At 40.3% G+C, this 22,588-nt stretch overlaps 1 protein-coding gene across 11 annotated transcripts; it reads left to right on the top strand.

Moving 5' to 3' along the window:
* Positions 1-935: 935 nt before the first annotated feature.
* dync1i2b (dynein, cytoplasmic 1, intermediate chain 2b) lies at positions 936-20,019 on the top strand. 11 transcript variants are annotated; one of them, XM_037535090.1, is made up of 17 exons: positions 936-1,093; positions 2,618-2,726; positions 3,754-3,868; positions 5,051-5,135; positions 7,237-7,296; positions 7,944-8,062; positions 8,183-8,269; positions 9,474-9,636; positions 11,521-11,620; positions 11,861-11,986; positions 12,482-12,628; positions 13,470-13,583; positions 14,244-14,377; positions 15,398-15,542; positions 16,197-16,337; positions 17,434-17,559; positions 18,149-20,019. In XM_037535090.1, the coding sequence occupies exons 2-17, from the start codon at positions 2,619-2,621 to the stop codon at positions 18,257-18,259; spliced, it is 1,881 nt and encodes a 626-aa protein (XP_037390987.1). In that variant the 5' UTR covers positions 936-1,093; position 2,618; the 3' UTR covers positions 18,260-20,019. The 11 variants fall into 11 exon arrangements, with proteins under 11 accessions (XP_037390987.1, XP_037390988.1, XP_017571048.1 ...); XM_037535091.1 differs by having other exon boundaries at positions 18,146-20,019; XM_017715559.2 differs by having other exon boundaries at positions 8,180-8,269; positions 18,146-20,019.
* The last annotated feature ends 2,569 nt before the right edge of the window (positions 20,020-22,588 follow it).

Genomic DNA, 22,588 nt, shown 5'->3' with positions numbered 1-22,588 from the left:
GTTGGCCATCAGTATCATAACTTTCAAATATAAAGCAGGTTTTGGCTTTTAATATTGACTGAAATCCTCTGATTGCAGGTTTTTTTCTCTTGGTGAACATGGCTTCACTTGCTATTCTCCTCTCAGCTGCATTTTACAACTCAAGAGAAGTTCACGTGCTTATGGGTGGCGAGCAGCTGTTAGTTCACTGAAACTGGCTCAGCTCATTTTCAGCTTCCCCGGACTCTACAGTATGAAAGTATGCACATATTGCCATACTACACTTATGAATGCACTTTTACTGGTGGTGTATTATTTTTTGGGCATGCTATTTAGTATGGTAGTGTGTCTAATACAGGGCTAATTAGCATGTCAGTAATAATACGCCACCAGCAGAGGTCCATTCATAAGAGTGTAGTATGGTAGTTCACGGTGTCTTCTCAAATCAAGGGTAACGGGGAATTTGTGCTGCAATAACAGCCCCTACTCTTCTGCGAAAGCTTTACCGCGGAGGTTGGAGCCGACTCGTCCCAGAGGTATTCGGTGAAAGCGTTACATTAAATGTTACATTTACATTTTTAAAGTTCATCTTTTTTTCTGGCATGAAACAATGACTGTGATTTCTGATAATCACAATAAAAGAGTAACGGGCCCTATAGTCTCTTACTGGCGACTTATACACTTTAATCCCTCTCCAGACTTTTCATCTCTTATATAAACTATTTATTTTGTAAATAGATAAAGATGTAGCTTTCATTTCATTATCTTTATAATATCACTAAAATCTGAAAACTGAAATATGCTGAAATAGATTTATGTGGGCCTTTATTTAGGCCTGGGACAAAACAGCGCCCTCTAGTGTGCGGGTGCGTTCATTCGCCTGAATGCAAGCACGTTATGTTAAATTAAGTGTGAGCGCGGGTGAAACAGCGGCCTCTATCGGGCCCGGTGTGTAAGTGTCCATGTGGCTGTAAAGCCTCCCGGCAGCCGTAGCTTCATCCCAGCGGGCTGCTGTCCTGCACAACGACAGACAGAGGATAATAAGTTCGTAGCTGCCTCAGCAATAATCCTCCATACTGCGGCTTAGAGTCACGGCCAGGGGGGCTTCTGTCGAGTAAGTGCCGCTTTACTGTTTCGATCCTCGGCAGGAAGGGCTGAGATAACGGGCTGGTAAGTTCGGGTTGAGAGACGCAGCCTGCGCGTCGCGCTCCTGTCGCGCTCTCATGAGCTCCGACCGCCGCAGGCAAAGCTTGGATCGCCCTAAGAAGCCCAGACTCGCTGCTGATGGACCTCGGCCGTTCGTGCCGGGCCGTGTGTTTATGCGTGCGAACCGCTTTCGGTCGGACCCCGCAGATCAGCGTCATCCTCCCGTGGCTTTTCCAGCTAGCCAGCCTGTGCGCGACGGGTGTGACGGGAGTTTGAGTTATTCAGACGCTTTCTCTGAAAAACTCAGAGTTTTATTCCCGTTATGATCTGTGATGGTCTGAAGGGTCAGCGGACCGTCCTGCCTCAGTAGTCCGTCTTCCAGAGTCTACCATATAATTATGCGCGCTTGTATTATTATTATCATGATTATTATTATTATTATTAATAGTAAATATTTCTGAAGGGCTGCGCTGCCGGTGTGATCGATTGCTGTGACAGTTAAAGCCCCTTTAAGACGGTTAAAGACCCTTTTCTGTTTATTTTCGTGCTCGCTGTCATGTAAACTGGGCCGCCGGTGTTTTTGTGTGTGGGCTCCCTTTACAACATTTCATCAAAAATGAACGTTGAACGTATGTTTTTGTGCCATAAATGTGCGACTACGTCTTAAACGAGACGCCAACTTTGCGTTTATTATAGATTAAACGGCGGTTTATGTCGCGATTCCGAACTTTGTCACCGTGTTTGGCGTTTTGCATCGCAGCAGGGCGCGGACTGATCGGCGCTGACGTCACCCCGGCATTTCCTGCACTGGCACTGAACGACCAGCAGAGGGCAGCAAATAGCACAGCTCCCTCACTGGGTTGAAGTGCAGTTCATTAAAAGGGGAACTCCACCGATTTTTCAAAATTTCTGCATAATTTAATAATTTTTATGGTGTTGGTGATATGAACCAAATGTCTTAGGAGATTAAACGGCCTTTATCACATGAAATGGTTGTCTGAGATATTGTTTTACAGTAGTTTTGTCACAACGTTAAGGCCTAAAACGTATATTAATCAATTTATTTCACTCAATTTGTGGTGGAGAGATACATGAAGGCTGTTCAAAGGCAGAAAAATCCCCAAAGAAAATGTATTTAAATAACTAAATAAATTCAGTGATACCCGTCTATTACATTTCCGAAGTTAAAATCAACAGCGACTTACCCAGTTTTGATTTTCTTCACTGTAATATAGAGTATTTCCCTGGTAATCATATTAAGTACATGGGTCACAATTGATTTTGAGAGCTCCTTATAGATAGTAAAATACAGCTGGTTATCTAATACATTACACTTAGGTTTAGGACTGGGTGTATTTTTGAGCTCAAGGTTTGGTTTAGGGTTAGCGTTAAGATGATCTATTGCATTCAACTTGAAGTTCAGTTGTCTTTAATATATAGTTTAGTTGAATATTATGTGTGTGTGTGTGTGTGTGTGTGTGTGTGTGGGCAGAATGTCGGATAAAAGCGAACTGAAGGCGGAGCTGGAGAGGAAGAAACAGCGCCTGGCACAGATCAGAGAGGAGAAGAAGAGGAAAGAGGAAGAACGCAAGAAGAAAGATGTGAGTGTGTTATGTGTCATACAGTACTGTGTGTGTGTGTGTTTAAATTTCTGTACTGGGGCCTTTAGTGTTTTAAAACCAAAACAGCAGAAAAGCAATTTTTGTTTGGTGTTTATTAACTCTAAGCTTATTACTCAGTTATTAACATTAAGGCTATAATTTGTTATTCAATTATTACTTTTTTATTCAGTAACTATTGTATTGAGATGATTCAGTATCTACTATGAATTATTCAGTAATTGCTGAAAACTATGCGCGCTGTTGCCTCACAGCAAGGTGAGCCTGGGTTCGATTCCCCTGCCGGGTGACCGGGGTCCTCTCTGTGTGGAGTTTATATGTTCTCCCGTGTCTGCGTGGGTTTCCTCCAGGTTCTCCCTCCCACAGCCCAAAGACATGCAGTCAGGCCGATTGGACATGCTAAATTGCCCCTAGGTGTGAGTGACTGTCTGTGTCTGTCTGTCTGTCTGTCTGCCCTGCGATGGACTGGCGACCTGTCCAGGGTGTATCCTGCCTTACGCCCGATGACCAATGGGATAGGCTCCAGCACCCCCCCGCGACCCTGACAGAGAAGCGGCTTAGAAAATGGATGGATGGATGGATGGATGGATGGATGGATGGATGGATGGATGGATGGATGGATTATTCACATTGTTCAGTTTCTACCAGGAATTATTCAGAGACTACTGTGAAAAGTTCACTAACCATTTTAAATTCAGTTTAGTAAAACTCTATTGGTATGATTTAATATTATTTTTTACATTTTTACATGGCAATAGCATAAAATAATAATAATAACAACAATTATTATAACCATGAATATAAACAAAAAAAAATACTGAGTATATATTATTATAAACTACTATTACTGCAATCAAAAAGGGGGTTGAAGGGTTAGTTCTAGGATTATGATCAGGTTACGTTAGGTTTGAGAGAGTGTGTGTGTGTGTGTGTGTGTGTGTGTGTGTGTGTGTGTGTGTGTGTGTGTGTGTGTGTGTGTTACTCTGACTCTCCTCTTGTCTTTTTGCAGACTGAGGGTCGCAGAGACGGTTCATCCCCCCCAAATGATGACTCTGATCTGGAGAGGAAGCGGAGAGAAGCAGAGGCCCTGCTGCAAAGCATGGGCATCACTGACCCTGCCATGGGTATGCCTCTGTGGCTTTTAATGAGCAGTATCTGTAGTTTGCTACAGATGGTCAAATATTCTCCTTAGTCCCTCTTTCAGTTTCTCAGTTAGGTAAACAATATAGAATTTATTTTTTACTCACTTTCCCCACTAGCTGGGACTTTTTCTATCACAAAATCCCAGCAGGTATTTTCTCCTTTTGGGCTTCTAGATGTGGATGGCTTTGGCCTCACTGAGATTCAAATTCACAACTTTCTGAGGTTGGCATGAATTGTTAGACCACTACATTACATTACATACAATGCTTTTCAGAGCAAGTGTTTTGTTATAGTGTAATAAGCATTTAAAGACACAGAAATATGAGTAATGTCAGGAGCTTGTGAGTGGTGCAACAGACTAAGCATTCACCCCTGCCAGGAGGTTGTGATTTTAAACCCCAGTGCTGCTATAGCTGTCCATAGCTGTCCATAGCTGGAAGCCCAAGTGGAGGAAATGCATGATGGGACTGTCTGATGGAAAGAGTCCAGCTAATGAGTAAAAAACGTACATTATTACCTAACTGAGATGCAGAACTGAAAAATGTGAGTTAGGAAAGCTTTTGACTAAACTAAGAAGCTTGAATTGAGTGAACTATAGCGTCCTCAAGTTGTGTTACCTCGAGAAAGCAGTGTAGTCAGTCATAATTTTGAGCTGATGTTCATTTTTAGCAGTGTGTAAAATGTATGCTGTTAAAATGTAACTTTATATTGTCGCTTAGTCTGTCACTAACCCTAGAATCTCCACAATAGCATTTTTATTACTGTTTGCATGATTTTATTGATGCAGCTTTGATGCATTGTTGTCCGTTTCCTTTTGAATGCTGTTTGTTGAGTTCTAATGTCTATTTACACAAAATTATTCCTGCATGATTTTAACTACTTTTGCATTTTTGTCTTCTTATTCTTTCCGGCACGATCCTCTTCTTTCCCTATTTTATTTTATTTATTTATTTATTTATTTATTTATTTGTATCTTTTATTGCTTTTATCTGCACTTTTCCCATTCCTGCTTCACTCCTGCGTTGCTTGTTTCCCCTTGTTTGTCTTTGGTTTTGCATGTCTGTTATTGCCATTTCATTTTGTTTTGCACCCCTCTGTGTATATGTGAGTAGTGCAGCCTCTGCGTGTTGTAACAGAGGATACGTGTCTGTTTCATTATTTAGTCCCCCCTCCCATGTCCCCCTCTGCTAAATCGGTGGGCAGTGAGACAGGCAGCCAGGACTCTGGAGATGGAGCAACAGGACCCAGGTAACATTTACTGATACAGCTCTGTTAACAAATTAAAGGATTAATCCAACATCCCTAATCCCTGATCTTTATCTGCCGCACAATAACTTAGAATACAGAAAACCTGTTGACTGTTGGCTACTAGATTCTGTCAGTATGTATTTGAGTGTGTGACTATATGACACAAATTCAGAACCATATGTGATGATAGGATGAGATCAATTGACTGCCTGTTTTACCAAAGTTGTTCCTATGAAGTTTTGTCCGAACACTTGAGCATCACAGTAAAAAAAAAAAGGCCATTGTGGGCTCCATCTTTCAATTTTAACAAATAAATCTTAGTAGTGCAGCTGTAAGCCGCTGTAATGGAACATTTAAAGTAACAAATCAAAACTACTTACTTAAGTTAAGTTACTACTTAAATGTTTTTTGCAAATGATGTCTAACTCAAAAGATATTTGTTAAAAGTACGTGTTGTGAGTAGACATAAGACTTGCTCAAAACATTTAAACTCCATCAAAATTTGTGGGTCACTGCAAACACTTAAATGATGAGCATCAGCTCTACACGAACATTGTTGTCTAAGAACACTTAAGAAGAATTATTGGACTTATTGCAATTGGCAACAAAAGATCATTTCAGGAGATCCCACTGTTTTTGTGCGCTTGTCAAATCAGAAGCTGATCAGCGACTGACCGCAACCAAATGTGTACTTGTATTGTTATAACGCAGTCTGGACTGGTAAACGCCGTCATCGCTAGTGTACTCATAAAATACATCCAGCCTAAGCTTTAGCTAGGAGATAACGTTACAGTTAAAGCAACTTTATTTGAAGAAAAATAAGAGCAAATTAAGAGAAACCTCTAAGTGTTAAGTGGTGGAAATTCTGCCTTCCAGCTGGTTTTCTGTCCACTGTTGTGACGTCAAACTCATGTTCAAATGTCTGTTTCTCCTTCATGGGCAAATCTTTTCACTTAAAGCCGCGCTATGTAAGATATTTTGTTGAAAATAAAAGAAGTAGCATTACTAAATAAGTTATGGTGCGCTTCGGCAAGTCACCCTGTAAATGTAAGAGGCATTGGCCAGATTTTGGGGTACTTTTTTTGACGATGTCATATATCTTAGTATACTAACGTCTCATGCACAGACTCAAAAAGAAAGTCTGGCTCAACGTTTAGGTCTCAAATTCAAAATATACATTATTGTGACGAAAATATGACAATAGTAGATCATTTAGTTACATCGTCTGAAGACACGTCCTTGACTGAGTTTTGAGTGAGCTTTCTTTGAATGCATTCACAGTCATCACATTCATCTGCTTGGGGAAGGTGTCCGAACTACAACTGATGTTGCAAAATGTTGTTCAGAACATCCCCTAGTCTTACATAGTGCAGCTTTGAGTAATTCTTGTACCTAGTAGCAACTAACTAATGCATACGCTGCTTTGACATGACAATAACATGTGCTATAAATCCACTTCCATGGAAACACAAATGCAGCCTGACTTTTTGTATTTTTCATTCTGTACTTAGTATAGAAGCTAACAATGTGTACAAGGGGGGGGGGGCTGAATACCCAGATCCATCGTTTGGTTTATTCTTTAATATTTGCTTGTGACAACCATGTATACAGCTTTTATTAAACAGCAGTTTATTTACAACTGACACAGATTAGTTTCAGTTTCATCTCACTGAATTTATGGGTTTAGGCTTCATATTTGGAGTTCAAACCAGGGTCATGAATAGAGCTGGAAGCTAGTCTGTGTGGTGCAACCCTGTTTTGATTTAGTACTGTATAGTATAGCCTATGTCTGAACTTATGTACAGCTGGTGCAACCGGCCCCTGTTCCTACAGATACCTGTGTGCCTACCTACCAACACATACATGCATGCCGGTGCTCTGTGTGTAAACAACAAGCTGTTTTGAGTGGTTTGTGCCATTTTTGCATTGTTCCCAATTTTAACTCTTTTCTCTACTACGCATGTCCCTCTGTGTGTGTGTGTGTGTGTGTGTGTGTGTGAGAGAGAGAGTAAAACATACAGCTTTCCTTTAACAGATCTTTCCTTTTTGACTCTACATGCATGCTTCCTTCTGTGTGTCTTTGTGTTTTTGTGTGTAACAGGACTCTACACTGGGACTCTGACCCCTCTACTCTTCTGCTGCATTCAGACTCTCAGCTTGGGTACTGCTTTCTGCTCTTCTCTCAAATTGTGTGTTTGTGTACTGTTTTCCCTGCTCCAAAACACACCTGACTCAACTGACCCACCAATTAACAGACCCTTCATGAGCTAACAGGGGCAGGGGTAACTAGCATATATTTCTGCCATTTAATCTGCTCTTCTCCGATAGTAATATGATGTCCCTCTTAGATACCAATACTGACTACACGTATTTGATACCTATTCCTGAACGATACGTTTCTCGACACCTTCTTTGAACAGAAAGTGGGTGTGGCTTAAACCATTAACGAGTGTTAGGTACTGGAAGTGGGTATATGTACTGGTCTCCAGTGGACAGTAATAAATAAGCACTGATGTTAATAACATGCATACAGATCATAATTTACACAACCAATCAGCAGCCTAGATCTTGAATCAAGCATGCTTACTATAAGACTATAGAGACCACCCATTATTTTTAACTTCCATCTGGTGGGCCGCTAAGAGTGGTTGGAGAAACTGATCCACGGTGTGACTAGTGCACAGTTTGAGAGAAAGTGTGTGTGCGTGTGTATGCGTGTGTGTGTGTGTGTGTGTGTGTGTGTGTGTGTGTGTGTGTGTGTGTGTGTGTGTGTGTGTGTGTTTTACGCTGACTCTTCCTTATTCTTAGACGAGTTCCTCTGAGATTGGGAATGGCTAAAGTGACTCAGGTGGATTTCCCTCCAAAAGAGATGGTGTCCTACTCTAAAGAGACACAGACGCCTACCACCCACACCCAGCCAAAAGAGGGTACAGCACAAATCCTCCCTGAAAACAAATCTCAGTGGAACTGATCCTGATATATTTATCCTCTAACCTTAGAAAAGTGTGCAGAAGAGTTAAAGTCATATTTTTGCTTTTCCACAGCAGAAGATGATAATGAGGAGGAGGACTTAGCTGTGGTGGAGTCTGCGCTCGAAACTCCTCAGGACGACTCTGAGAAAGCTGAAGAGGAGGGTAGGGAATTAGTAGCCCACATATTGCCTAGGGGTGGGGAGATTCTTAGGTGCATCACAGTTCTCTTTTGAATGATTCTCTATCAATCCACAACAGTGTTTACACTAAAAAAAAATTGACTTAAAAAGTAAGTAACCTGGTTGCTTTAAAATATTGAGTCTATTGGCCTTGAATTCTAATAGGCAGCACAGATTATTGTTAGAAGGTCAACTTGAAAATTTAAGATGTCATATGGCTAACTATTTTAAGTTAGAACACAATCATTTTTACAGTGTGTGCATGAATGTTGTTTTAAAACCTATTGAAGAAAGAAAGACAATAAGGAAATTTGGTGTCAGGGCATGTTGTGGCATTGACTGCCCAACCAGTATTTCTCAAAATGTATCTTATGTGTTTGTAATATTATTAAAAATTAGAATTTTGAGAAAAGGAAAAATTCCAAGTTTAAACAACAATTTCACTCATAAATCTCTCTCATATTCATATATATATATATATATACATATATAATATAAGTTATATAAGTTACCCTTATATTATTGTAATTATTGTTCTGAATCAAGTGGTATGATTTTATAAAATTCCAGCTTCTTGTAGTTTTCAGATGAGATGATTTTTATTGTACTTTAGTCTTTGCCAGTATATAGTATTACTTTTATAATATTACTATAATAATATTACTCTTTTTAAAATTTTGCTGTATCTTCTGGAAGTTGTTCTAATACAGTTTTTATCCCCCTTAGACGGCATATGCTCTTTGTGGGTTGTGTGTGTATTTGTGAGGTTGATGGTGATTTGTTGAGATATTTGCAAAGAACAGATCATTAATTTTTCATGGCAATATGAAAACCTTATTACAAAAAGTAAACCTTTTGGACCAAGGACTAAAAAGTACAATGAGAAAAAACTGTTTGACCAATTACAAAGCTCTAACTGGGTAGTTAACTGGGTACATCTTTCACTGAACTATCGCTTTAAGAAAGCCCAGGGTCCTAAACAGAACAATATCCTGCTAATGCAACATTCATAAATTATTTCTAGGCTAATATTTCTGTGTGCTTTATTTTATGTGATCTGACACCAAACTTCAGATGCCAAACAGATCTTGGGTGGTCTACTGCTTTTTGCTAGAAGGGGAGAACTGTATAAATTTGATGCTTTGGCAATATCTCTTAAACATTTTCCGCTCTGTCCTGCTTTCTAGTGCCTCCACACGAGCTGACTGAAGAGGAGAAGCAGCAGATTCTGCACTCAGAGGAGTTTCTGACGTTTTTTGACCACAGCTCCCGCATTGTGGAACGAGCGCTCTCAGAACAGGTGGATGTCTGCTTCGACTACAGTGGCCGCGACCTGCAGGACAAGGAGGGGTGAGAAGTGTGTGTGTGTGTGTGTGTGTGTGTTATCATTACCTATAGATATGTATGTATCGTCACTGTCAGAACAAAACCTTATATCTCTAGAATGGAGGGAAAAAAGTGCAGTTGCAGTGGAAGGCACCAACAGAAGTGATCCATTCATTATGAAATTTGAACATAATGCAAACAGTAACTTGATCTTGATCATTATTATGCAAAAGGTTGAAAAAACAAGATACAAAAAAAGATACAAGGTTTTTGCACAAAATCGACTACATATATAATACAAAGGGGACATACATGCTTTTATATATGAATATATTTTTAAAAAATTATTTATGCATACAAACCCAATTCCAAAAAACCTGGGACAGGTGGTAAATGCAAATAAAATCAGAAAGTAGTGATTTATAAATTTACTTTGAGAACTACACAAAGAGGGCGGCACGGTGGCGTGGTGGGTAGCGCTGTCGCCTCACAGCGAGGAGGGCCTGGGTTCGATTCCCTGGCCGGGTGACCGGGGTCCTCTCTGTGTGGAGTTTGCATGTTCTCCCCGTGTCTGCGTGGGTTTCCTCCGGGTTCTCCGGTTTCCTCCCACAGTCCAAAGACATGCAGTCAGGCCAATTGGACGTGCTAAATTGCCCCTTGGTGTGAGTGACTGTCTGTGTCTGTCTGTCTGCCCTGCGATGGACTGGCGACCCATCCAGGGTGTATCCTGCCTTCCGCCCGAAGACTGCTGGGATAGGCTCCAGCACCCCCCGCGACCCTGACGGAGAAGCGGCTTAGAAAATGGATGGATGGATGGATGGATGGATGGAACTACACAAAGACATTTAAAGTTTTATCTCATGCTTGGATCTAAAATGAGCATCCAGGAAAGCCCTAGGCCTTTCTGAGCATGGACTGGTTAGGGTTGCTAATTTTGGCAAAATCCCACAGTTTAAAGCTAAACCTCTCAGCGAGGGATCGATTTGGATATGTACATTTACCCCATGTTCTGACAAGGTATAAATACTGGGAGTTGTAGGCTCCTGCATCTGTGCCGGCTGTAGTCTCAGCTGTGCCAGAGGGAGACGTGACGGATAAACTCAAGCTAGACTAGTGACACATTTCCATGTTGGATCTCCACAACAGTAAAGCCTTTCTCTCACTCACTCTCTCTCTCGCTCTCTCTCTCTCTCTCTCTCCTCTCTCTCTCTCTCTCTCTCACTCACTCTCTCGCTCTCTCTCTCTCTCTCTCTCTCTCTCTCTCTCTCTCTCTCACTCACTCTCTCGCTCTCTCTCTCTCTCTCTCTCTCCTCTCTCTCTCTCTCTCTCTCTCACTCACTCTCTCGCACTCTCTCTCTCTCTCTCACTCACTCTCTCGCTCTCTCTCTCTCTCGCTCTCTCTCTTTCTCTTTCTCTCTTTCTCTCTCTCTCTCTCTCACTCACTCTCTCACTCGCTCTCTCTCTCTTTTTCTCTCTCTCTCTCTCTCTCTCTCTCACTCACTCTCTCTCTCTCTCTCTCTCTCTCTCTCCTCTCTCTCTCTCTCTCACTCTCTCTCTCTCTCTCTCACTCACTCTCTCGCACTCTCTCTCTCTCTCTCTCTCACTCACTCTCTCGCTCTCTCTCTCGCTCTCTCTTTCTCTTTCTCTCTCTTTCTCTCTCTCTCTCTCACTCACTCTCTCACTCACTCTCTCTCTCTTTCTCTCTCTCTCTTTCTCTCTCTCTCTCTCTCACTCACTCTCTTGCTCTCTCGCTCTCTCTCTCTCTCTCTCTCTCTCGCTCTCTCTTTCTCTTCCCCTTCCCCTCTCTCTTTCTCTTTCTCTCTGTCTCTCTCTCTCTTTCTTTGTCTTTCTCTCTGTCTCTCTCTTTCTCTCTATCTCTTTCTCTCTCTTTGTGTCTGTGTGTTCCAGAGAGACTCAGGCTGGGACTAAGCTGTCCCTGAACAGGCAGTTTATGGATGAGCGCTGGTCCAGACATAGAGTGGTCACCTGTCTGGACTGGTCTTCACAGGTTTGCTATTCAAAGACCTCTCTGAAAAAATGAAGAAATGGTGATGAGAGCTAAAATGAAAAATAATTACAAAAAAGTTTGATATCCTTTATTTTACCATACTTTAATATTCTACCTTATAAAATAAAATTCTGAAGTGTCTCCTGTATAAATTTTACAAATGTAACACATCTCTCTCTCTCTCTCTCTCTTTCTTTCTTTCTCTCTTTCTTTCTCTCTCTCCCTGTCACCCATTCACAGTATCCTGAGTTATTGGTAGCTTCTTACAGCAGTAATGAGGAAGCTCCTCATGAGCCTGATGGAGTTGCTCTGGTGTGGAATATGAAATATAAGAAAACCACACCTGAATACGTCTTCCACTGTCAGGTGAGGTTAGATTAGGTCAGTTCTGAGGGTTTTTTCTGTTTTATAGGAATCTCATTCATGCATCTTAGAATTATCTTCTAGTCCAGTGGTTCTCAGTTCCTGTCATGTGTGTTTAACCTGCTCTAACACACTAATTCAGCTCATAAACAGCTTGACAACTGACCTGTCTATGCTCCACCCATGAGTGTGTTCTGTGTCATCATCTTTTCCAACATGCCTAGTCAAGCGTGGTAGTGTAGCAAGTGAAAATTCATGTAGCAACTCTAAACAAACACTGTAGCAGTCTTTTAAAAATCCTGACACAGTTTAAGGGAAAATTGTGATGATTTAGGCATTCCCCGCTTTAAGGCATTCAGTTGCTTGTTTGCTACATTAGCCTACATTAGCAAACTTCAGACGCTAAACATGTCTTGGCTGAAAATGATCATTTTGCTGATCTATTCCTTTACGGATTGTATTTTTCCATGTCTCTCTTTTCTCTCTCTCTCTCTCCAGTCAGCAGTGATGTCAGCAGCATTTGCTCGTTTCCATCCTAATCTGGTCGTTGGGGGAACGTACTCAGGACAGATCGTTCTGTGGGATAACCGCAGTAACAAACGCACCCCAGTACAGAGAACACCACTGTCTGCGTCTGCACATACGGTACACACACGTACACAAACACCCTCGGTTACTTACAGGCAAGCGTAACATGAGTTTAATCAGGCAAAACCCAGAAAACTATGTTTGATTCAATTCTGGATTGCTAAAATGTGAAAAATTTAGGATGATCATGGATGTAATTTTTAAACAAATAAAAACTTTAAACTTTTTTTTTTAAACAAACAAACAAAAAAAACTCCCACATTTTCATGTCACTGCACAGAGTTATAGCCCATAGGCGGGGCTTTATTTTAGCCATACCCCTGCAATTTAGAGCTGTGCATGCTAGTCATGGACTGGCTAGCGCTTTTGAGTTCAAAATTCACTAAAATTGTCACAACAGAAACAGTGACTTCTGAAACATGAAAGGTTTTATAATGTTCGAATAGGGTCACACAAAGCAAAAGGATTTTAGTCGAAGTCCAAGTCATTTAAAAATGTGTTTGCAGCACTGACTTTGAACCAGTTCAGCAGAATGATCCATAGAGGTCATCTGTAGGTTTTTAAGAATCTTAAATTGTACAAATTAAAAGCATTAAATAGATATTAAATAAACTAAAATCACTTGCTGTTCATCTAACATAGTCCACACGAATATAGATAGATAGATAGATAGATAGATAGATAGATAGATAGATAGATAGATAGATAGATAGATAGATATTTTCATTTTTATTTGTGATATACCTTCATTGCTGTTACTCATCTTATTTTTTTGAGTTAGGCTTTAAAATGGCTTACAAAAAGCACATTTAACTTGAGGCTACCAGCAGATATTTTGAGATATTTTTTAGCTACTCTCTCTCTTTCTCTCTCTCTCTCTCTCTCTCTTTATATCCAGCATCCAGTTTACTGTGTGAACGTGGTGGGCACTCAGAATGCCCATAACCTCATCAGCATCTCCACTGATGGCAAAATGTGCTCCTGGAGCCTGGACATGCTGTCCACTCCACAGGTAACACACACACACACACACACGCAGCAAAATTCTTTTGATTGGACCGTCAAACTGTGGAGCACACACAAAACTCACATAAACCACTTTTTACCCACTTAAGTAACAATAATAATAATAATAATAAGAAGAAGAAGAATACACTGTATATCTGAAAGTATCAAGGCATTATTTCTAATTACTGAATTCAGCTACTTTAAGGTTCACCCATTGCTGATATAGGAGTTCAACTGCACCCACACAGCTTGTATAATCTCCATAGACAAGCATTGCTAACAGAATGGGGCACTCTGGAACAGTCACACCTGCGCCTAAGGTCACCATGTCCAATACCAAGTGTCAGCTAGTGGAGTATAAAGCCCCCCAGCATTGGGTTGTGGAGCAGTGGAACTGTGTTCTCTGGGATGATGGAGCACCATCCAATACCTTTTGGGATAAGCTGTGGTGTTTGTGATCCAGAGCTAATCATCAAGCATCAGCCCCTTCACCACACTTTTAGTCTTGTGGCTGAATACGATCAGTTCCTCACAGCAATTTTAGTACATCTAGTGTAAAGCCTTCTCAGAAGAGTATGGTACACTGGATGAGCAGGTGTCTACAAAGCTTTGGACATACAGTGTACAGTAAGCTTACGTTATGTGTGTGTGGGTGTGTCTGCAGGACAGCCTGGAGCTGGTGTTTAAACAGTCCAAACCTGTGGCTGTGACCTCCATGTCCTTTCCTCTGGGTGATGTCAATAACTTTGTGGTGGGCAGTGAAGATGGCACAGTGTACACAGCATGCAGACATGGGAGGTGTGTATTTAAATTTGTTTTGTTTTGTTCTCTTTGTGGAAAACAAATAGAAGACAAAGACATTCTTATTATGTGGGAATTTAGCAAACCTACATATTATTTTTTTTTATATATAATAGTTCAGCTTGAAAGCGTATTTACATATTTGCCTCCTTACTCCAAACATAGTCATTCAGCTAAGACATGTTTTGTTTCTGAAGTTTGCTTTTTTTTTTAGCTTTGCCCTGAAGCTACGAGGCTAATGTAGCTAACCAGTACCAGAAGCTTTTAAGTTTAAGTTTTAAGTGATACTGTTTTGATCCCACAACCGGGGAAATTCCATCTCCGCATTTAACCCATCCATGCAAGTGAAACACCACAAACATACTAGGGGGCAGTGAGCACACTTGCCCGGAGCGGTGGGCAGCCCTATCCACGGCGCCCGGGGAGCAATTGGGGGTTAGGTGTCTTGCCCAAGGACACCTCAGTCATGGACTGTTGGCGCTGGGGATTGAACCGGCAACCTTCCGGTCACAGGGCCAGATCCCTAACCTCCAGCCCACGACTGCCCCCTCCAGCCCACGACTGCCCCCATTTATCACTTAAATTAGCACTGTGGAAACTATATATAACTTATATGTCTATAACATCATGTATTAGTCTTAAATTGTGTCAAGTAATCTCAGATAGCCTTGCTTACAGTTATATGCAACAATTTGGGTGCTCCTTTCAAATGACGTTTTGTTGATATTGTAAGTGAAAATATGTTAACACATTCTCTACAGAGAACGCATGTCTGCACATTTTAATGCACAATTACTGTTTATGTGTGGAAATTCAGGGGGAAAAACACACTGTTATCTTTAAAAATAGACAAAAGTATATTTAATAGCTCAAACAGCTGTGCAGTCATTCCACAAGCCCGATGCCAAGCTTTACTAGATTTTGACCCCATAGACACTTAAATCATATCAGTTCCTCCTCATCAAGTCATTATTGTAATGGCTAAATAACTTTTGTGTGTTTGTGTGTGTGTTGTAGTAAAGCGGGGATCAGTGATATGTTTGAGGGTCATCATGGTCCAGTCACAGGACTGGACTGCCACACGGCTGCTGGACCTGTAGATTTCTCCCATCTGTTTGTGACTTCATCCTTTGACTGGACTGTTAAACTGTGGAGCACAAGGGTAACACCAACACCAACACCAACACACACACACACGCACACACATATGCAGCCCGTCAAACTGTGGAACATTAGAGTTGAATAGAGTTCAGATAATGGGCTGGATGATATTGGCAAAAATATTATCTCAGCCTTTGCTGCTAAAATTGGATTGAGAATTGGAATGACCAATAATGAAAAATACCCCAAACATGTATCATATTGTGATAACTATATATTCATATCATTAGCCACTGTTTAACACCAAACTGTGTCACCTCACATGAAAGCACTGCACAAAGATAACACCTTTTAATAGGTTCCTTTAATGGGTAGATGTGTAATGGGCAAAATATTAAGATCCTACTTTGTCATGTTGGGTTTTCTTAAAGCGATAGTTCAGCGAAGAAACAAATCTACACAATTTTTCTTTTACCTCAAATGTAGTTGATGTTTGTTGACTAATATGTGTTTCTTTAGTTTTCACTGGAGCTATAAATCTATAGCTAAAGAAGCCCATATTCCACCAATTAACATGAAAACGGTCTAAATAATCACACAAATAATAGTTTTAAAGTGATCTCGGGGGAAAAATGAATGAAACCAGACAATATTCAGTACACATTGTACATTAGACTCATAGCTAACATTGTTTTATCTGTTCTTGTCTCTGTAGAATACTAAGCCGCTGTATTCATTTGAGGATAACTCAGACTATGTATATGATGTCATGTGGTCCCCTGCCCACCCTGCCCTGTTCGCCTGTGTGGATGGAGTGGGTCACCTTGACCTATGGAACCTCAACAATGAGACTGAGGTGCACGTTTGTTTTTGTATCTTGGAGGGATGTGTGATGAAAAGGTGCCTATATACAATAATTGTATAAGATTACGAGGTATAATAATGCAATAATAGTGATATATACTTATCATACATATAATATAATAATATAATACATGCCCATACATACAAACAACCGTAAAGTATTCAGACCTTAGAAATTTACAAGGAGTATGTTATGACCTATTTGAGCCCACCCCCTGTAGACAATACCATATGCTCCTTACTGCATCCCCTCTTTCTAATTTTTGTTCTGATGGTACATATTTTTACGTATGTTCTGGGAGTGTTTAAATGTGCACAAGTTTCGGACTAAGGTTCCTTTTATATTATCAGACATTCTCAATAAAACCATTCCAAATACAGTACGAACTTTGCTTTTGATTGACGACTCTGAATGCAGTTTAAAAATTTAAAAAGCGTATCTGGCTGGTTGGGTGCTTCATTTTGTTGCTATGTCTTTTGTTGCTTACTGTATTTTCTATTACATTGGAGCACTTAAAACATCTTAAAAACAAAAACATTTGATCACAAAAAAATCTATTTGAACCCAAGGTATTAATTAGAGATAGTAATAAGCTACTGACTGCCTCCACCTCTCCACCAGTCCTTACGCTTTTCTCCAGAGATATAAAATGTTATATTCACTTGATGCACTGTATGTAGTGTTAAAATGAAAACAGATATAAATCTGATATAAATGAACAAAGATCAGTTCAAACTGTGTAAAAAAAGGTGTAAAAGCAATTAAGTAGATATTTACAACAATTGTTATGACCTATTTAAACCCAAGGCATTTATTAAGATGGAAATGAGCTAAATATAAACAAAATGATCATTTTAAGGTACTTTCTATGGGTAGGTGGCAGTCCCAAACCCAAACCCCTAAATTTCAACTTAATACTTAGAATTTTAATATAAATTTTACAAATGTAATACTTAAATCTCTCTCTCTCTCTCTCTCTCTCTCTCTCTCTCTCTCTCTCTCTCATCACTCTCTCATCCATTGTTATGATCTATACACACGCACTCTCTCATCTGTTCTGTGTGCTGGCTCTGTTGCTCTGTTGTAGGTTCCTACAGCTAGTGTCACAGTGGAGGGCAGTCCAGCTCTGAACCGTGTGCGCTGGGCAAATTCGGGAAGAGAGGTTGCTGTTGGTGACTCTGAGGGTCAGGTACACATCTATGACGTGGGAGAGGTGAGCTCAAATCTTTCTAACTGCTTTAACGTTATTTATCTATAACTGTCTAAAAACACCATCATATTTAAAATGTATATATGTGGTGTATATATTTATATTTTGTAATATGTGATGCTGGAATTTTCGATGTATTATTCATTATTTTTTTAGGTTTATTATTCTCCACAAAGGCAATAATCAAACAGCAATAAAATCAAAGCATGAAATAAAGTGTCGAAACAGAAGATAATATCTGAAACGTGGGGTAGCGTATAGTGCGTTTTAAGGCCCCCTTGATGTAGCTCAAAAGGAACGGTACAGAAATCATAGGATAACATTGTCGGGTAGGAATCATAGGATAACATACTTGATGGTTGGATGCTGAATTTCACCGCCGGTCTCTGGGTAATAAAGAGGGCTGTGTAATCATTTATCTCATTCTTTAGTCTGTCAAGGTCCATTTAGACTGACCTGGGTACCCTTTCTGTTTATGTTCCTCACTACTGAAGTAGCTTTTGATTTAAGTGAGAGAAGGATTTCTAAACTGTGTTATTAAGCTGTTGTTTGATATTCACCTCCGGCGGCTGTCAATTTATGTTTCCAGCAGATCGCCGTGCCACGACAGGATGAGTGGAGCCGCTTTGTACGGACGCTGACCGAGCTCAACGAGAACCAAGAGGACGCAGAGGAGCTGGCGACCCAGCGCCTCGTTGCCTGAGCCTGCATTACAGGATTTGGCAACCCACCTTAAAAACCACACCTGAGAGGAAGTGTGAAGATCTTCAGCTTCAGGCTGCTTCCCGCACAGAGATTTTAAGTGTTCTTGAGCGACAATCTAGAGTTTTCTTTCAACTCGCTGTTTCCCAGTAATGTGGAATATAGCAAGGGAAAGTCGGGAAATGTATTTTAAGCTCATAAGGTTAGTATTTATATGGAGATAAACGTATTGTAGGACGTGAAGAGGGAGGATAGGTGTATTTAGCTAGAAACTACGGCCGTTTTGCGGCTGTTTTACAGACAGTTGGGAAAACGCCTAGAGCTACAGTTCACACTAAACCAGTAGACACAACACATGCAAACTTCGTACTGTACTTTTCCTTATAGAAGTCTTCAGCAGCTTATTTAAGCTCTAATTTCTTACAAGCTCCTTAATGTGGGCTAGGTTTGTCTACCACAATAGCTGCAACTTTTTTACTCATATAGAATAACAGTCGACTAAATACTGTCGCTGTCATAAAGCCTCCTTTTTCCAAAATATTAGCTTTCCAGGAGAAGGAATGAGATTTGTACTTATATTTATAAGAATTTTGATCTTTTTGAACATAGTCCAACACGAATGTATTGGGATTTTGAATTATTCTCATTTTAATTTGGCATACGATTTTGATGCAATGTAAAGAAAAAGAAAAAAGACAATGGAAAAAAAGTAAGAAATGCAAATGAGTTCCGAGGTTTTAACATGACAGGGACAGTATGCTCATGCATGGAATAGAGTTCTGATCTTTCTTTGCTGCAGGCTTGAGGTTTTTTCCAGGAAGAACACTGTGGTATTTCAACGTTTTTTAAGAAACTGTTCCGGTCGGAAGCATCTGTTCTCGACAAACAATTCCAGCATGTGAAGTGAACGCCTTAACCATTTCCAGCAAATCCCACCCTCACAGCCCTTTGTATACCTGCAAATTTTACAGCACACCATTCTAATCCACTTGTTCCATTTTTCAACTGAAAATTAAGTTTTTATTTATTACAAATTATTGCTGATTGCAGTACCACTGTTTTTAATTTGAAAGTCTTTATAGACTTTTGGCACAAGTTTGTATGGGCACTATTAAAAGTTGTACATGTTCCTCTTGGCATATCAGTGTTAGTTAATTAATATTAATATTTATAGACGAAAAGAAGAAACTTTTGCTCTTTGAGTTGTTGGTGGCTTTTCCATTACCAAGCCACATCATCAGCACTGTTTTTAAAACACTATTATATTTAAGTAAACTAACTGATTTTATCTTTATTCCATGTATGGATTTGAAGGGTATTTGTCTAAGACTTGAAACTTACGAGTGATTTATTTCTTAATTGTGTACTTCTAATATTGCCACTTACAAACCCTTTTACTGACGTGTAAGATTTTTGTATCAGCTTGATTTCTTATAGGCACAGGCATGTGTTTTAAATCTAATCCAGATTCCAGTTTCATGTTAAACTTTGTTTTTTGCCTTTATCTAGTTGGTATACTTTATATTGACCCATTCTGAACCAAAGCTACACTGCTAATGTCTGTATTTCCATTTTTCTAAACTGCGTTTTCTTCTTTGAGTTTTAAGTAGGTATTTTAAGGAATAAACTGACCAACTCCAGCACCTGAACTCTTCCATAATGTTTTTAAAATTTCTTTTGAATGATGAAAACAAAACATGATACTGAAAACAGACGAATAAATAAACGAATGAATAACACACCAAGTCTTGATTTAAAATTTAACCGTGTGATTTATCTCCATTAAAGACAACACTTTTATTTTGATCAATAAATCAAGTATGGAAACCTCTGTACATCATCAGTATGTGGCAGAAATGAGGGAGAGAGACTAAGACTTTACCTCACTCCTGCATCTCTGTGCTAGAAAGATGTACAACTTTACAGGGCATGTGCAAGCTACGTGAAGCATGATGGGAAAAGTATGAAGAGCTTTCTGTAACACAGGAGGAACTTCCTAATGCCAGCAAAGAAAAATGAGACTAAGAAGAAAAGATGAAGATTAAACGTAGCACGTACTCGTGCAGGGTGGATTCAGGTGGAGTGGACCAGGAGGAAAATGTTTTTTGCTGTCTGCCTGACGGTATAGAGAGACAGATTTACTGTCCATTTCTAAAGCAGCCTGTAGGGGACAGAATATTTGACCACAGGACATATTTGCAGGTATTGGTTGTGAGCAAAAAATTTGGGTGAGTTCTTGAAAGACAAACGCTGGGTTTTCACCTCTTCAACTAAAACAGCAGGGTAACATTTACACTGGTTGTAGTAAAAATGACTAACTTTTCCCTTCTGGTTTAAATGTATGTAAAGGATTAGAGGGCTACCCCTCCTATTCAGAGTTTTTCAATAGATCGTAAGCATAAATTGACTTGTGGATGCCTGTAAAGCATAAAACCTCCTCCTACACACAAGCACATGCTGGGTTTATATCTGCAAAAACAGGTATCACAGTTTTAATAATTGTTCATATCATGTTTTTTTGTGCATCCCAAATGCAAAAAAAAGCCCAGTTAACAATATTAAACATCTATAAGATCATACTTCAGAAAATACTAAGGCTGAATCTTAAATGGTTCACTGCTCCCTATATAGTGCACAATGTGAGGTTTTTGGCTTTAACACCCAAATGTTGCACTTTATGTCCAGTATAGGATCGTGCACACATGGCTCAAATCCACACCCATGTTGTAGAGGATGCGCAGTCTGTTTCACACCGTTTCACTCTGTATATTATAGATTTTGAAAAAGGTCTAATTTTTATTTCTGTGAGTTTTTAGCCAAAATCCTGTCTCCAATTGGTTACATTGCAGTGCATAAACAGAGCCCCTCCCCCAGGTTTGATGCGATTGGCTTAAAACTTATGAGCTCTGATATGATTGGCTGAACATTACGTTGGCTGAGCTTTGCTAGTCCAGCAGAGGCAGCACTGCATTGAGCCTTCAGGTCACGACGTGCAATTACAACGTATTGTGAATGAGAATGAGAATAAACTATAGATGATTTTGACCAGTGATGTACAATTACTAAAGAAGAGGGTGCTAAACAACCTTTAGAGGGGGCTGAAGCCCCCATAAAATTGGCCTAGCAATGCCCATAAATATCTGTATATTTTTAAGTGGGTCATTCCTGTGACAAACACCACATACACTCTAGTGAGCACACACACACACACACTAGGGGGCAGTGAGCACACTTGCCCAGAGCGGTGGGCAGCCCAATCCGCAGCGCCTGGGGTTAGGTGTCTTGCTCAAGGACACCTCACTCATGAGCTGTCGGTTCTGGGGATCGAACCGACGACCAGTCATAAGGCTGGTTCCCTGACCTCCAGCCCATGACTGCCCCCCAAAATAGTAATGGATAGACTTTGAGAATAACACGTTTGGGTCTCGGGTGCTGTAGTGGCGCACTGGAGCACCACACACTCCTGTCTCTACGGATCCATCATTTTGATTATCATTCTCATTGTTTGTGAAACGTCATATCCTCTTTAAACGGCACAGAGATGTCTCCACGACCCTGCCTGCGATTCTACCTCAACAAAACAGACGGTTTCCTCCAAGTCCACCTGGCTCTTCTAGATAAACCCAGTTTTTCCTGCTCAGCCATTTCTTATAGTAATAACAGGCTGGTGCTGATGTATCAGGACAGACAGGGAGGCTATAAGCACTTCTTTATGAGTGAAATCCACATGAAAGTATAACTGCACCGCCTCATTTAACGCGAGGAGGTGCTGCCGTCGCTTTGCAAAGCCTTTGCCCACAATGTTGCAAATTTTCCTGCTATTACTTCCATGAAATGCGACTTATTCTCAAAATAGTATAACTTTATTCTGTAAGGCTACTCTTTATTTTTTTAATAGTGGCCCTAAAACGCCGCTGATAACAGTGACACGAGGTTTAATTCACTGTGAGAATCATCTGCTTCGAAAAGGTGAAGAAAGCTCTGATGTCTCAACATCAAACGTCCCATGATAGTTTGCTCGGTGTGGTTCTGTGATCTCAGGCCTCGTTGAACAGGTCACCGCCCGCTCCGCGTCTCTGACCTGTTAGAGCTGCAGTCCGTCACGTGGCAGATTTATTTTCTGTTTTTGGGAGGCAAACACTTTTTAAAAAATCTACAGTCCCTACTTTCATAAATGGGATCCCAGAGGTGGACAGTAACGAAGTAAATGTAATTAGTTTCTGTACTTTAGTATTTTTTCGCATATCTGTACTTTACTGAAGTATTTCCATTCTGGGCGTCTTTTTCCTTTCACTCCACTACATTTCAGAGTCTAATATCCGACTTTCTC

The sequence above is a fragment of the Pygocentrus nattereri genome, chromosome 26 (assembly GCF_015220715.1).
Source record: "Pygocentrus nattereri isolate fPygNat1 chromosome 26, fPygNat1.pri, whole genome shotgun sequence".
Lineage (NCBI taxonomy): Eukaryota > Metazoa > Chordata > Actinopteri > Characiformes > Serrasalmidae > Pygocentrus > Pygocentrus nattereri.
This window is presented reverse-complemented; position numbering and strand designations above follow the sequence as displayed.

Coding starts and splice junctions, on each gene's coding strand:
- dync1i2b (XM_017715556.2), top strand. CDS start 2,619: ATGTCGGATAAAAGCGAACTGAAGGCGGAGCTGGAGAGGAAGAAACAG. Junction 8,270..9,473: donor TGAGAAAGCTGAAGAGGAGG/GTAGGGAATTAG, acceptor CCTGCTTTCTAG/TGCCTCCACACGAGCTGACT. Junction 11,987..12,481: donor AATACGTCTTCCACTGTCAG/GTGAGGTTAGAT, acceptor CTCTCTCTCCAG/TCAGCAGTGATGTCAGCAGC.